The sequence below is a fragment of the Bombina bombina genome, chromosome 2, assembly GCF_027579735.1.
Source record: "Bombina bombina isolate aBomBom1 chromosome 2, aBomBom1.pri, whole genome shotgun sequence".
NCBI lineage: Eukaryota > Metazoa > Chordata > Amphibia > Anura > Bombinatoridae > Bombina > Bombina bombina.
This window is the reverse complement of record NC_069500.1, coordinates 523,079,894-523,096,404: the sequence shown is the minus strand read 5'-3', so window position 1 is coordinate 523,096,404 and position 16,511 is coordinate 523,079,894. Positions and strand designations below refer to the sequence as shown.

General features: G+C 41.3%; 1 protein-coding gene across 3 annotated transcripts in view; it reads right to left on the bottom strand.

The window, feature by feature from the left end:
* The window catches only part of ACIN1 (apoptotic chromatin condensation inducer 1), a 448,130-nt gene that overhangs the window by 21,364 nt on the left and 410,255 nt on the right, over window positions 1–16,511 (bottom strand). For all 3 annotated transcript variants that reach the window (XM_053702293.1, XM_053702295.1, XM_053702296.1), the window contains 4 exons: window positions 8,961–9,110; window positions 8,191–8,380; window positions 7,942–8,090; window positions 1,194–1,301 (listed from right to left, as the gene is read on the bottom strand). In XM_053702293.1, the coding sequence (XP_053558268.1) occupies window positions 1,194–1,301; window positions 7,942–8,090; window positions 8,191–8,380; window positions 8,961–9,110 (597 nt within the window). The remainder of the gene's footprint in view (window positions 1–1,193; window positions 1,302–7,941; window positions 8,091–8,190; window positions 8,381–8,960; window positions 9,111–16,511) is intronic.

The following is a 16,511-nucleotide window of genomic DNA, read 5'->3' as shown; positions in this document are numbered from 1 at the left end:
TTTTTTTGGACTTGATTGTCCCTTTAATTTAGAATGTACGCCGACGGGAGCTGGGACACGCAGCATGCATGTATCACCCTGTTATGATGAACAAACATAAACCTCCCTTATGGCTGTTACCTGTGATATAGCCAGTCATTAGGAGCAGGGATATGAAGCAAACATGTATAACTGCTGAAACAGACTAAACCGCCCTGTCGGCTGCCTCTTTAGTAACACAAGCCAAAGGGAGTATGGCGAAAGTGTAAAAAATAAGAGCGACTCCTCAAGTCCTAGCAGCAACTGCCCAATAACTTACCCCCTCTTACGGATACAGGTATCCATAAATACAGATATATATAGTGCCAAATATTTCTGTTACCTACTCCAGAAAACAAAATTCAGCACTTACCCGATAACCCTGCCCGGCAGTAAGGCAATCCCCCCCGCTTGCGAGGCCCTCAAGTTCTCTTCACATTGGCCTGTGGGAATAACAAAAGGCACTGAATCTCTCTCTTTCCTCAGACTTTTGCAGGTAGGGCAGCAAAAACATGTATGGAAGGTGTAGTGAGAATAATGTCCCACAAGTTCCCATTGCTTTAAAGCCACCAAATGCTTCTCTTTTTACTGAAGAGGCTGATTTGGTCTAGGCTACACCCAAACACAAAGTAGTACTCTTTGGCATTACTTTTAAAAATAATAAACTCTTGATTGAAGAAACTAAAACTCCTTACTTTACCTCTTCCTATCACTAACACAGGCAAAGAGAATGACTGGAGTGGGAGGGAAGGGAGGAGCTATATATATACAGCTCTGCTGTGGTGCTCTTTGCCTCCTCCTGCTGACCAGGAGGCGATATCCCACAAGGATGAAATCCGTGGACTCATCGTATCTTGTAAAAGAAAGGTACTACTCATTTTAAAGTTCAGACTAAGTGCTATTGCATTGCCTTTTTATCATGCATTTGTTGATTATGCAAGCCTACTGTATTTACTGGTCCTTTAAAATTGCATGCTCTATCTGAATCAGGAAAGAAAGAAAAAATGAAAAAAGTGGGTATAGTATCCCTTTCTGCTTGCACAAATCATCCTCAGCGACATGATGCTTATTTGCTAATAAGGTCAACTCCCACAGCTCAATTACTGGATGTATTTTAAATGCCCTCTTTTATATATGAAGTATATAAAGGTTAAAGTATGAAATGTAGGTCTCACCGTGACATAACAGTGTGATTTAATTTTGTCTATCCAGAAATGTTCTTCTATTAGTGTCCCTGTTCGAGACAGCAACTCCTTCAATTGTCCCAGAGTGAAAGGTCGGACCTTGAAAAGAAAACATGGGTTTTAAGTCAGATTAATATGCCAAACATTTTCTTTAATACAAACGTGCCATTATGATCTATTTTTTAGTTATTTTTTTATACAAAGTTATCAGTAGAAGACATCAGTAAAGACATTTGTGGCTCTGTTGCATATCACGATTCCTCCAAAATGCGACTATATAATATCACTTTGTGACAAACTGGAGTATCAAAACATTTTAGGATTTCACTTCAGTTGCAGATGAAAATATATTTTTCCATTTTCTCCAAAACAGTCTAAAAACATAATTTATGCTTACCTGATAAATTCCTTTCTTCTGTAGTGTGATCAGTCCACGGGTCATCATTACTTCTGGGATATTACTCCTCCCCAACAGGAAGTGCAAGAGGATTCACCCAGCAGAGCTGCATATAGCTCCTCCCCTCTACGTCACTCCCAGTCATTCGACCAAGGACCAACGAGAAAGGAAAAGCCAAGGGTGAAGTGGTGACTGGAGAATAAATTAAAAAATATTTACCTGCCTTAAAAACAGGGCGGGCCGTGGACTGATCACACTACAGAAGAAAGGAATTTATCAGGTAAGCATAAATTATGTTTTCTTCTGTTAAGTGTGATCAGTCCACGGGTCATCATTACTTCTGGGATACCAATACCAAAGCAAAAGTACACGGATGACGGGAGGGATAGGCAGGCTCTTTATACAGAAGGAACCACTGCCTGAAGAACCTTTCTCCCAAAAATAGCCTCCGATGAAGCAAAAGTGTCAAATTTGTAAAATTTGGAAAAAGTATGAAGCGAAGACCAAGTTGCAGCCTTGCAAATCTGTTCAACAGAGGCCTCATTCTTGAAGGCCCAAGTGGAAGCCACAGCTCTAGTAGAATGAGCTGTAATTCTTTCAGGAGGCTGCTGTCCAGCAGTCTCATAAGCTAAACGAATTATGCTACGAAGCCAAAAAGAAAGAGAGGTAGCGGAAGCTTTTTGACCTCTCCTCTGCCCAGAGTAAATGACAAACAGAGAAGACGTTTGTCGAAATTCCTTAGTTGCCTGTAAGTAAAATTTTAGAGCACGGACTACATCCAGGTTGTGCAGTAGACGTTCCTTCTTTGAAGAAGGATTTGGGCATAAAGAAGGAACAACAATCTCTTGATTGATATTCCTGTTAGTAACTACCTTAGGTAAGAACCCAGGTTTAGTACGCAGGACTACCTTATCCGAATGAAAAATCAAATAAGGAGAATCACAATGTAAGGCTGATAATTCAGAGACTCTTCGAGCCGAGGAAATAGCCATTAAAAATAGAACTTTCCAAGATAACAACTTTATATCAATGGAATGAAGGGGTTCAAACGGAACGCCCTGTAAAACATTAAGAACAAGGTTTAAACTCCATGGTGGAGCAACAGTTTTAAACACAGGCTTAATCCTGGCCAAAGCCTGACAAAAAGCCTGGACGTCAGGAACTTCTGACAGACGTTTGTGTAACAGAATGGACAGAGCTGAGATCTGTCCCTTTAATGAACTAGCAGATAAACCCTTTTCTAAACCTTCTTGTAGAAAAGACAATATCCTAGGAATCCTAACCTTACTCCAAGAGTAACCTTTGGATTCACACCAATATAGGTATTTACGCCATATCTTATGGTAAATCTTTCTGGTAACAGGTTTCCTAGCCTGTATTAAGGTATCAATAACTGACTCAGAAAACCCACGTCTTGATAAAATCAAGCGTTCAATTTCCAAGCAGTCAGCTTCAGAGAAGTTAGATTTTGATGTTTGAAGGGACCCTGTATCAGAAGGTCCTGTTTCAGAGGTAGAGACCAAGGTGGACAGGATGACATGTCCACCAGGTCTGCATACCAAGTCCTGCGTGGCCACGCAGGTGCTATTAGAATCACTGATGCTCTCTCTTGTTTGATTCTGGCAATCAATCGAGGAAGCAACGGGAAGGGCGGAAACACGTAAGCCATCCTGAAGTCCCAAGGTGCTGTCAGAGCATCTATCAGGACTGCTCCTGGATCCCTGGATCTGGACCCGTAACGAGGAAGCTTGGCGTTCTGCCGAGACGCCATGAGATCTATCTCTGGTTTGCCCCAACGTCGAAGTATTTGGGCAAAGACCTCCGGATGAAGTTCCCACTCCCCCGGATGAAAAGTCTGACGACTTAAGAAATCCGCCTCCCAGTTCTCCACTCCCGGGATGTGGATTGCTGACAGGTGGCAAGAGTGAGACTCTGCCCAGCGAATTATCTTTGATACTTCCATCATAGCTAGGGAGCTTCTTGTCCCTCCCTGATGGTTGATGTAAGCTACAGTCGTGATGTTGTCCGACTGAAACCTGATGAACCCCCGAGTTGTCAACTGGGGCCAAGCCAGGAGGGCATTGAGAACTGCTCTCAATTCCAGAATGTTTATTGGCAGGAGACTCTCCTCCTGACTCCATTGTCCCTGAGCCTTCAGAGAATTCCAGACGGCACCCCAACCTAGAAGGCTGGCGTCTGTTACAATTGTCCAGTCTGGTCTGCTGAATGGCATCCCCCTGGACAGATGTGGCCGAGAAAGCCACCATAGAAGAGAATTTCTGGTCTCTTGATCCAGATTCAGAGAAGGGGACAAGTCTGAGTAATCCCCATTCCACTGACTTAGCATGCACAGTTGCAGTGGTCTGAGGTGTAAGCGTGCAAAGGGTACTATGTCCATTGCCGCTACCATTAAGCCGATTACCTCCATGCATTGAGCCACTGACGGGTGTTGAATGGAATGAAGGGTGCGGCAAGCACTTTGAAGTCTTGTTAGCCTGTCCTCTGTCAGGTAAATCTTCATTTCTACAGAATCTATAAGAGTCCCCAGGAAGGGAACTCTTGTGAGTGGAACGAGTGAACTTTTCTTTTCGTTCACCTTCCATCCATGTGACCTTAGAAATGCCAGCACTAACTCTGTATGAGACTTGGCAGTTTGAAAGCTTGAAGCTTGTATCAGAATGTCGTCTAGGTATGGAGCTACCGAGATTCCCCGCGGTCTTAGTACCGCCAGAAGAGCACCCAGAACCTTTGTGAAGATTCTTGGAGCTGTAGCCAATCCGAATGGAAGAGCCACAAACTGGTAATGCCTGTCTAGGAAGGCAAACCTTAGGTACCGATAATGATCTTTGTGAATCGGTATGTGAAGGTAAGCATCTTTTAAATCTACAGTGGTCATGTACTGACCCTCTTGGATCATAGGTAAAATCGTCCGAATAGTCTCCATCTTGAACGATGGAACTCTTAGGAATTTGTTTAGGATCTTTAAGTCCAGGATTGGTCTGAAAGTTCCCTCTTTTTTGGGAACCACAAACAGATTTGAGTAAAACCCCTGTCCCTGTCCCGATCGTGGAACTGGATGGATTACTCCCATTAACAAGAGCTCTTGTACGCAGCGTAGAAACGCCTCTTTCTTTGTCTGGATTGTTGACAATCTTGACAGATGAAATCTCTCTCTTGGAGGAGAGTATTTGAAGTCCAGAAGGTATCCCTGAGATATTATCTCTAGCGCCCAGGGATCCTGAACATCTCTTGCCCAAGCCTGGGCGAAGAGAGAAAGTCTGCCCCCCACTAGATCCGATCCCGGATCGGGGGCCCTCAATTCATGCTGTTTTAGGGGCAGCAGCAGGTTTCCTAGTCTGCTTGCCCTTGTTCCAGGACTGGTTAGGTTTCCAGCCTTGTCTGTAGCGAGCAACAGCTCCTTCCTGTTTTGGTGCAGAGGAAGTTGATGCTGCTCCTGCTTTGAAATTACGAAAGGAACGAAAATTAGACTGTCTAGTCTTGGCTTTGTCCTGAGGCAGGGCATGGCCTTTACCTCCTGTAATGTCAGCGATAATCTCTTTCAACCCGGGCCCGAATAAGGTCTGCCCTTTGAAAGGTATATTAAGCAATTTAGACTTAGAAGTAACATCAGCTGACCAGGATTTTAGCCACAGCGCCCTGCGTGCCTGAATGGCGAATCCTGAATTCTTCGCCGTAAGTTTAGTAAGATGTACTACGGCCTCCGAAATGAATGAATTAGCTAGTTTAAGGACTCTAAGCCTGTCCGTAATGTCGTCCAGAGTAGCTGAACCAATGTTCTCTTCCAGAGACTCAATCCAGAATGCCGCTGCAGCCGTGATCGGCGCAATGCATGCAAGGGGTTGCAATATAAAACCTTGTTGAACAAACATTTTCTTAAGGTAACCCTCTAATTTTTTATCCATTGGATCTGAAAAAGCACAGCTATCCTCCACCGGGATAGTGGTACGCTTAGCTAAGGTAGAAACTGCTCCCTCCACCTTAGGGACCGTTTGCCATAAGTCCCTTGTGGTGGCGTCTATTGGAAACATTTTTCTAAATATCGGAGGGGGTGAGAACGGCACACCGGGTCTATCCCACTCCTTAGTAACAATTTCAGTAAGTCTCTTAGGTATAGGAAAAACCTCAGTACTCGTCGGTACCGCAAAATATTTATCCAACCTACACATTTTCTCTGGTATTGCAACTGTGTTACAATCATTCAGAGCCGCTAACACCTCCCCTAGTAATACACGGAGGTTTTCCAGTTTAAATTTAAAATTTGAAATATCTGAATCCAGTCTGTTTGGATCAGAACCGTCACCCACAGAATGAAGTTCTCCGTCCTCATGTTCTGCCACCTGTGACGCAGTGTCTGACATGGCCCTAATATTATCAGCGCACTCTGTTCTCACCCCAGAGTGATCACGCTTACCTCTTAGTTCTGGTAATTTAGCCAAAACCTCAGTCATAACAGTAGCCATATCCTGTAATGTGATTTGTAATGGCCGCCCAGATGTACTCGGCGCTACAATATCACGCACCTCCCTCTGAGCGGGAGATGTAGGTACTGACACGTGAGGCGAGTTAGTCGGCATAACTCTCCCCTCGTTGTTTGGTGAAATTTGTTCAATTTGTACAGATTGACTTTTATTTAAAGTAGCATCAATACAGTTAGTACATAAATTTCTATTGGGCTCCACTTTGGCATTGCAACAAATGACACAGGTATCATCCTCTGAATCAGACATGTTTAACACACTAGCAAATAAACTTGTAACTTGGAAATACAATTCAATTAGAATAATATTAAAACGTACTGTGCCTTTAAGAAGCACAGAAGATCTATGACAGTTGAAAATTAATAAATTGAAACAGTTATAACCTCAATCCTTGTAAACAACACAACTTTAGCAAAGGTTTAATCCCATTAGCAAAGATAACAAATTCTGAAAGCAGGAAACAAATTACAGAATAAACGTTTTTTATCTCAGTCAAACTATAATTCTCACAGCTCTGCTGAGAGAAATTACCTCCCTCAAAATAAGTTTTGAAGACCCCTGAGCTCTGTAGAGATGAACCGGATCATGCAGGGAATACAATGAGTTGCTGACTGAAATATTTGATGCGTAGTAAAAGCGCCAAAAAACGGCCCCTCCCCCTCACACACAGCAGTGAGGGAGAACAGAAACTGTCAGAAAACAGATTAAGCAACTGCCAAGTGGAAAAATAGTGCCCAAACATTTATTCACTCAGTACCTCAGTAAATGAAAACGATTTTACATTCCAGCAAAAACGTTAAACATAATCTCTAGTTATTAAACAGCTTTATGTATTTCTTACAGTGTAATTCTAGTGAAGTACCATTCCCCAGAATACTGAAGTGTAAAGCATACATACATGACATTATATCGGTATGGCAGGATTTTCTCATCAATTCCATTGTCAGAAAATAAAAACTGCTACATACCTCTATGCAGATTCATCTGCCCGCTGTCCCCTGATCTGAAGTTTACCTCTCCTCAGATGGCCGAGAAACAGCAATATGATCTTAACTACTCCGGCTAAAATCATAACAAAAACTCTGGTAGATTCTTCTTCAAACTCTGCCAGAGAGATAATAACACACTCCGGTGCTATTTTAAAATAACAAACTTTTGATTGAAGATATAAAACTAAGTATAATCACCATAGTCCTCTCACACATCCTATCTAGTCGTTGGGTGCAAGAGAATGACTGGGAGTGACGTAGAGGGGAGGAGCTATATGCAGCTCTGCTGGGTGAATCCTCTTGCACTTCCTGTTGGGGAGGAGTAATATCCCAGAAGTAATGATGACCCGTGGACTGATCACACTTAACAGAAGAAAACTGTTTTGCTTTTCTTTAAACCAGGTTTCTTCAAACCCCCAGTCGGGACCCATTTCTTCAAACCCCCAGTCGGGAGTCATTACTGGGTCACAACACCATTTTCCTGAATAGTGGCTTGTGCGTGTGTGTGATTACCATTTATAACACTTTCAAGCTTTACTACAACCAGGAATAAAGAACGCACACATTTTGGAAAAAAAAAAAAAATTGCAGCTATCCTGTTGTATAATTACTACATTTTCAGAACAAGCATAAAAATAGGGTTGCGAAGGTGTGCGCTATCATGGCACTGGGTCTAGTGATACATTTTTATTAAAGAACCCTACTCTAAACTATATACTGTTAAATACAGGAACTATAATATTTAGAATTTGCAACATGTAAAATGATAATACAGAGCAGGGGGAGGAAAAAAAATAAAACCAAAACACACAAGTGTAGAAGACATTGAAAATAATTAGGTCTTTTAGACTCACCAAATTACAGATGTGCACGATGCAGCTGATCTTACGTCGAGGGGGTGAAGGAAGCTGAGACGCAGTGCGTACAGGGTCATCTATAGTAACTGAAACACCTGTCTTCTGCTGACTGATTGAACGTCTTAGTAGAGTATCCCCTAATGTTACTGAAAGATTAGGAGGGTAATTAAAGTGGAAAAAAAAACAAACAATCATCACACACAACTCTGCCAATGCAATATTTATTTCGCATTATCTCGCCCTCACCTCTGACTTCTGCCCGTGCCGGGCTATCAGCTAGAGGCTTTTTATCTTCCTGTTGTTCAATGGGTTGTTGTGCAGCAACAACAACAACAACATCTGTCTCCATGGGAATAGGATCTGGTTCGGGAACAGCAGCTTCTGCTGCCTCCTCTTCTCCATCCTGCCCATTCTCCTGAACCTCAGCGGGCACCACCTAAAAAATTGTGGAAATCATAACTCAAAAAGGTAGCATGCCCCATTATCACCCAAGGGTAAAATAAACTACTTAAAATAGAGACTTTATAACCTAGATAAAGTAGTGATACCTTGTTAGAAATTTTAAAAGATATAAAAAGGTATTGGAAGGGTCAGAGTGACGGGGGGGTGGAACAAATTGGTGGTTATTTGAAATGTCATGCTTTTTATTTCTTTAAGAGCCTTAGAAAAGTGTATATAAGTGGAAATATAGTGGAAAGTGTTTTAGAACTGCATGCTTAATCTGAATAATTTAACTTTTTTTTTTTTACTTGAGTGTCCTTTAAAGTCAAAGCTGATGAAGGCGTCTAAGACACTATTAATGAGAGGGACACTAAACACCTCTTGCTTTGTGTGTTAAAACTGTGCCTGTCACATGATTCATAGGGAGGCTGTAGCCTATTTTAATAGTCTGAAGGTGTCAAATTAAAATTTCGTAGTGTGGGCTGTAATTTTGAGGGGAAAATAAAAACCAACTGTGCAGAGGACTTTTATAGTTTATGGTATAGAGAAATGATAGTTGACATTGGATAACTGACCTGTGTGACTGTCCTGCAGATCTTCAGGCCCTTATCATGTGAGTTTTCATCTCCGTTTCTCTCACTCTCATCTTCTGAAATGTGAGTGTCATCAGCATGAAGATCCACTATTGCCTCCTGTTTAATCTCTTTGATTTCTGGGATTAGACTCTGATAAAATAAATAAAAAAATAAATAAATATATATATATATATATATATATATATATATATATATATATATATATATATATATATATATATATATATATATATATACATATACACACACATATACACATATATATATATATATATATATATACATACACACACATATATACATATATACACATATATATATATACATATACACATATATATACATATACACACACACACATATATATATATATACACACACACACACACACACACACATATATACATATATATATATATATATATATACACACACACATATATATATATATATATATATATATATATATATACACACACACACATATACATATATATATATATATATACACACACACATATACATATATATATATATATATATATATATATATATATATATATATATATATATATATATATATATATATATATATATATATATATATATATATAATGTTCCCACAAATGTTCAAGACACAGCCATTCCTTTTCTACAGGTAATAAATTACTTAAAACATTATGGGACCTGCAATAATTGTTAAAGCCAACCAAGCTGGATGAAAAAGCTAAAATAGGACAGTCAGAGGAAAGCATGACAAGCAATACTTTTTTCTCTCTCTCCTAAATACACGTTTGACTAGAATCCCGTTATTAAGAGCGGTTGTATTTAAGGGGGTAGCTTTTTTTTTGCCATTTCATAACTCATAAAGGAACCATAAAGGAACAGAAAAGCCTTTGAGACTGGAACATGCTTAAAAGGGACAGTCTAGTAAAAAAAAAAACAAAAAAAAAAAACACACCACATGTGCTTACCTGATAAATGTATTTCTTTCCGGATATGGTGAGTCCACGTCGTCATTTACTGTTGGGAATATCACTCCTGGCCAGAAGGAGACGGCAAAGAGCACCACAGCAAAGCTGTCAAGTATCACTTCCCTTCCCACAAACCCCAGTCATTCGACTGAAGGGAAATGGAAAAAGCTAATACATAGGTGTAGAGATGCCTGACGTTTAGTAAAAAATAACTGACTTAATAAAAACGGGTGGGGTCATAGACTCACCATATCCAGAAATAAATAAAATTTATCAGGTAAGCATAAATTTTGTTTTCTTTCCTAAGAGTCCACAATGTCATTTACTGTTGGGAATAAATACCCAAGCTAGAGGACACAGATGACTAGGGAGAACAAGACAGGCAGACCTAAACAGAAGACACCACCACTTGAAAAACCTCTCCCAAAAACAAAAACTAACAAAAAAAAAAAAAACCACAGCAACCTCAGCCGAGACAAAAAATATCCAATTTGGAGGAAGTATGCAAAGAAGACTAAAATGTGCAAACCTGTTACACAGAAGCTTCATTTTTGAAAATGCAAGAAGAGGAGACAGCCCTCATTGGATTAACTTTAATCCTCTCGGGAGACTGCTGACCAGCAGTCTCATAAGCAAAACTAATTATACTTCGAGCAGAAAGAGAAGTAGCAATAACTTTCTGACCATTACTTTTCCCAGAGAAACAACCAACCAGGGTAGAAGACTGACGGAAATACCTAGACGCCAGTATAAAAAATATATTTAAAAAAAACCATGACCAACATCCAAGTTGTGCAACAAACGTCCCTAATGAGAACAAAGATCAGGTCAAAGAAAGGAACAACAAGTTTTCACTTAATTTCTATGCGGAACCACTTAGGACGAAGAACTGCTTTATCCGAAAATAAGATTAGGAGAAACATAATTTATGCTTACCTGATAAATTTATTTCTCTTGTGGTGTATCCAGTCCACGGATCATCCATTACTTGTGGGATATTCTCCTTCCCAACAGGAAGCTGCAAGAGGATCACCCACAGCAGAGCTGTCTATATAGCTCATCCCCTAACTGCCACTACCAGTCATTCGACCGAAGACAAGCAAGAGAAAGGAGAAACTATAGGGTGCAGTGGTGACTGTAGTTTAAAAATAAAAAACACCTGCCTTAAAATGACAGGGCGGGGCCGTGGACTGGATACTCCACAAGAGAAATAAATTTATCAGGTAAGCATAAATTATGTTTTCTCTTGTGTTGTATTTTATGAACACACCTAACTTTAATATCAGACTTATTTCCATGGACAATATTGAATAATGAAATGCTAAGGGACATTTGTCTATACAAAGGGTTAAATGCACACTGACTTACAGTTCCAGTTCAGAGGTGACCAGACAAGTGGAAACCAGTTGGAAATCTGATGAACCACTGCATGTAAACAATAGGAAAGAAGGATACCACAGGATTCACTAAGACATTTTACAACCCTTACAAACATTTTAGCATTTCAGCACAGGTGGTATCAAACTATAAGGCCCTGATTTTATCTCTTTCACCAATAGCCTAAGGAAGTGACTTCTACCCCCATTCATATAATGATGTCATCTGGTCTCTGACTGAAGAATTTATAGCCGAGTGTGGGCTGGGCTATGTAAGAGAATGAATGACTATAAAAGTTAGTTGCCATTGTAGGCTAGGAAAAAGCTCTCTTCTCACTCACCTCTCCCCTCCCATCTCACCTTTCCTCCCCTTACATTAGTCAGTAACTTGTTTCTATGTAAATACTTATTTTCTGTCTAATAAAAGATATAATTTCTTAAAGCAGCGTCCTGATTTCTTAAGATAAAGGTAATATTAGTGAGGAAACGGTAACTAAAAGTGAGCAGATTCTACATCTTGTAATGTGTATCCAGTCCATGGATCATCCATTACTTGTGGGATACCAATACCAAAGCTATAGGACACGGAAGAAGGGAGGGACAAGGCAGGCGCTTAAACGGAAGGCACCACTGCCTGCAAGACCTTTCTCCCAAAAATAGCCTCAGAAGAAGCAAAAGTATCAAATTTTAAAAACACATGTGGAAGCTACCACTCTAGTAGAATGAGCTGTAATCCTTTCAGGAGGCTGGTGGCCAGCAGTCTCATAAGCTAAGCGTATTATACTCCTTAGCCAAAAAGAAAGAGGTTGCCGAAGCCTTTTGGCCTCTCCTCTGTCCAGAGTAGACAACAAAAAATGCAGATGTTTGACGAAAATCTTTAGTAGCTTGTAAATAAAACTTTAAAGCACAAACCACATCAAGATTGTGTAAGAGACGTTCCTTCTTTGAAGAAGGATTAGGACACAGTGACGGTACAACAATCTCCTGATTGATATTTTTATTAGATACCACCTTAGGTAAAAAACCAGGTTTGGTATGTAACACTACCTTATCTGCATGAAAAATGAGATAAGGGGAATCACATTGTAAAGCAGATAACTCCGAAACTCTTCGAGCCGAGGAGATAGCTACTAAAAACAGAACCTTCCAGAATAAGAGCTTAATATCTATGGAATGCAAAGGTTCAAACGGAACCCCTTGAAGAACCTTAAGAACTAAATTTAAACTCCAAGGCGGAGCAACAGGTTTAAACACAGGCTTAATTCTGACTAAAGCCTGCACGTCTGGAACCTCAGCCAGACATTTGTGCAAAAGAATAGACAGAGCAGAAATCTGTCCTTTTAAAGGAACTAGCTGACAAACCCTTCTCTAATCCTTCTTGGAGAAAAGATAATATCCTAGGAATCCTGACCTTACTCCATGAGTAACCCTTGGATTCACACCAATAAAGATATTTACACCATATCTTATGATAGATTTTCCTGGTGACAGGCTTTCGCGCCTGTATTAAGGTATCAATGACCGACTCGGAGGAACCACGCTTTGATAAAATCAAGCGTTTAATCTCCAAGCAGTCAGCCGCAGAGAAATTAGATTTGGATGGTTGAAAGGACCCTGAAGTAGAAGGTCCTGCCTCAGAGGCAGAGTCCATGGTGGAAAGGATGACATGTCCACCAGATCTGCATACCAAGTCCTGCGTGGCCACGCAGGTGCTATCAAAATTACCAATGCTCTCTCCTGTTTGATCTTGGCAATCAGACGAGGGAGCAGAGGAAACGGTGGAAACACATAAGCCAGGTTGAAGGACCAAGGCGCTGCTAGAGCATCTATCCGCGCTGCCTTGGGATCCCTGGACCTGGATCGGTAACAAGGAAGCGTGGCGTTCTGGCGAGACGCCATGAGATCCAGTTCTGGTTTGCCCCAACGTTGAATCAACTGTGCAAACACCTCCGGATGGAGCTCCCACTCCCCCGGATGAAAAGTCTGACGACTTAGAAAATCTGCCTCCCAGTTCTCTACTCCTGGGATATGGATAGCTGATAGATGGCAAGAGTGAATCTCTGCCCATTGAATTATCTTTGAAACCTCCAACATCGCTAGGGAACTCCTTGTTCCCCCTTGATGGTTGATGTAAGCTACAGTCGTGATGTTGTCCGACTGAAATCTGATGAACCTCACTGCCGCTAGCTGAGGCCAAGCCTGAAGAGCATTGAATATCGCTCTTAGTTCCAGAATGTTTATTGGAAGGAGTGCCTCCTCCTGAGTCCACGACCCCTGAGCCTTCAGAGAGTTCCAGACTGCACCCCAGCCCAGAAGGCTGGCATATGTTGTTACTATTGTCCAATCTGGCCTGCGAAAGGTCATACCTTTGGACAGATGGACCCGAGATAGCCACCAGAGAAGAGAATCCCTGGTCTCTTGATCCAGATTTAGTAGAGGGGACAAATCTGTGTAATCCCCATTCCACTGACTGAGCATGCAGAGTTGCAGCGGTCTGAGATGTAGGCGGGCAAACAAAACTATGTCAATTGCCGCTACCATTAAGCCGATTACTTCCATACACTGAGCCACCGAAGGGCGAGAAGTATAATAAAGAACACGGCAGGAATTTAGAAGTTTTGACAACCTGGCCTGTGTCAGGTAAATCCTCATTTCTACAGAATCTATCAGAGTTCCCAGGAAGGAAACTCTTGTGAGAGGGGATAGAGAACTCTTCTTTTCGTTCACTATCCACCCATGAGACTTCAGGAATGCCAGAACAATGTCCGTATGGGACTTGGCGATTTGGAAATTTGACGCCTGTATCAGAATGTAGTCTAAGTAAGGGGCAACTGCTATGCCCAGCGGCCTTAGGACTGCCAGAAGTGACCCCAGAACCTTTGTAAAGATTCTTGGTGCCGTAGCTAACCCTAAGGGAAGAGCCACAAACTGGTAATGCCTGTCTAGGAAGGCGAACCTGAGAAACCGATGATGATCTTTGTGTATCGGAATGTGAAGATAAGCATCCTTTAAGTCCACGGTAGTCATGTATTGACCCTCTTGGATCATAGGTAGGATGGTTCGAATAGTCTCCATCTTGAAAGATGGGACCCTGAGAAATTTGTTTAGGATCTTGAGATCTAAGATTGGTCTGAAGGTTCCCTCTTGGAACCACAAATAGATTTGAATAGAAGCCTTGCCCCTGTTCCTCCTTTGGAACTGGGTGGATCACTCCCATAACTAGGAGGTCTTGAACACAATGTAAGAATGCCTCTTTATCTGGTCTGCAGATAATTGTGAGAGGTGCAATCTTCCTTTTGGGGAAGAAGCTTTGAAGTCCAGAAGATATCCCTGGGACACAATTTCTAACGCCCAGGGATCCTGGACATCTCTTGCCCAAGCCTGGGCGAAGAGAGAAAGTCTGCCCCCTACTAGATCCATTAACGGATCGGGGGCTGATCTTTCATGCTGTCTTAGAGGCAGCAGCAGGCTTCTTGGCCTGCTAACCTTTGTTACAGGCCTGGTTAGGTCTCCAGACCGGCTTGGACTGGGCAAAATTTCCCTCTTGTTTTGCATTAGAGGGAGTTGATGCTGCGCTCGTCTTAAAGTTTCGAAAGGCACGAAAATTAGTTTGTTTGGTCCTTAATTTATTAGACCTATCCTGAGGAAGGGCATGACCTTTTTCTCCAGTAATATCAGAAATGATCTCCTTCAGTCCAGGCCCGAATAGGGTCTGCCCCTTGAAGGGAATGTTGAGAAGCTTAGACTTTGAAGTAACGTCAGCTGACCATGATTTAAGCCATAGCGCCCTACGCGCCTGTATAGCAAAACCTGAGTTCTTAGCCGTTAGTTTGGTTAAATGAACAACAGCGTCAGAAACAAATGAATTGGCTAGCTTAAGCGCTTTAAGCTTGTCAAGTATATCATCCAATGGAGTTTCTACCTGTAAGGCCTCTTCCAAAGACTCAAACCAGAAGGCCGCAGCAGCAGTGACAGGGGCAATGCATGCAAGAGGCTGGAGAATAAAACCTTGTTGAATAAACATTTTCTTAAGGTAACCCTCTAACTTTTGATCCATTGGATCTAGGAAAGCACAACTGTCCTAGACGGGAATAGTTGTATGCTTAGCTAGGGTAGAAACTGCTCCCTCCACCTTAGGGACCGTTTGCCATAATTCCCGTGTAGCAGAATCTATTGGAAACATTTTCTTAAAAATAGGAGGGGGAGAGAACGGTACACCTGGTCTATCCCATTCCTTAGAAATAATTTCTGAAAACCTTTTAGGTATTGGAAAAACATCAGTGTAAACAGGCACTGCCTAGTATTTATCCAATCTACACAATTTCTCTGGCACTATAATGGTGTCACAGTCATCCAGAGTAGCTAAAACCTCCCTGAGCAACACGCGGAGGTTGAAGCTACGAAATCTTTCCGTAAGACTTCTAGTCTATTTGTTATCTTTTCCGGTTCTAGGAAAGGCCAGAAAGCTTCTGCCATTTCTTTGGCATCTTGGTTGAAATCTTTAATTCATCTTGCCTATGTTGAGTCGGGTAAAATTCCGCCTCAGAGAATTACAGCTCATTCTACTAGGTCAGTATCTACTTCCTGGGCGTTTAGGAATGAAGCTTCGGTTGACCAGATCTGCAAAGCAGCAACTTGGTCCTCTTTGCATACTTTTACTAAATTCTACCATTTTGATGTATTTTCTTCTTCTGAAGCAGTTTTTGGTAGAAAAGTTCTTCAGGCAGCGATTTCAGTTTGAATCTTCTGCTTATGTTTTTCGTTAAACTTTATTTTGGGTGTGGATTATTTTCAGCAGGAATTGGCTGTCTTTATTTTATCCCTCCCTCTCTAGTGACTCTTGTGTGGAAAGATCCACATCTTGGGTAGTCATTATCCCATACGTCACTAGCTCATGGACTCTTGTTAATTACATGAAAGAAAACATAATTTATGTAAGAACTTACCTGATAAATTCATTTCTTTCATATTAACAAGAGTCCATGAGGCCCACCCTTTTTTGTGGTGGTTATGATTTTTTGTATAAAGCACAATTATTCCAATTCCTTATTTTATATGCTTCGCACTTTTTTTCTTATCACCCCACTTCTTGGCTATTCGTTAAACTGATTTGTGGGTGTGGTGAGGGGTGTATTTATAGGCATTTTAAGGTTTGGGAAACTTTGCCCCTCCTGGTAGGA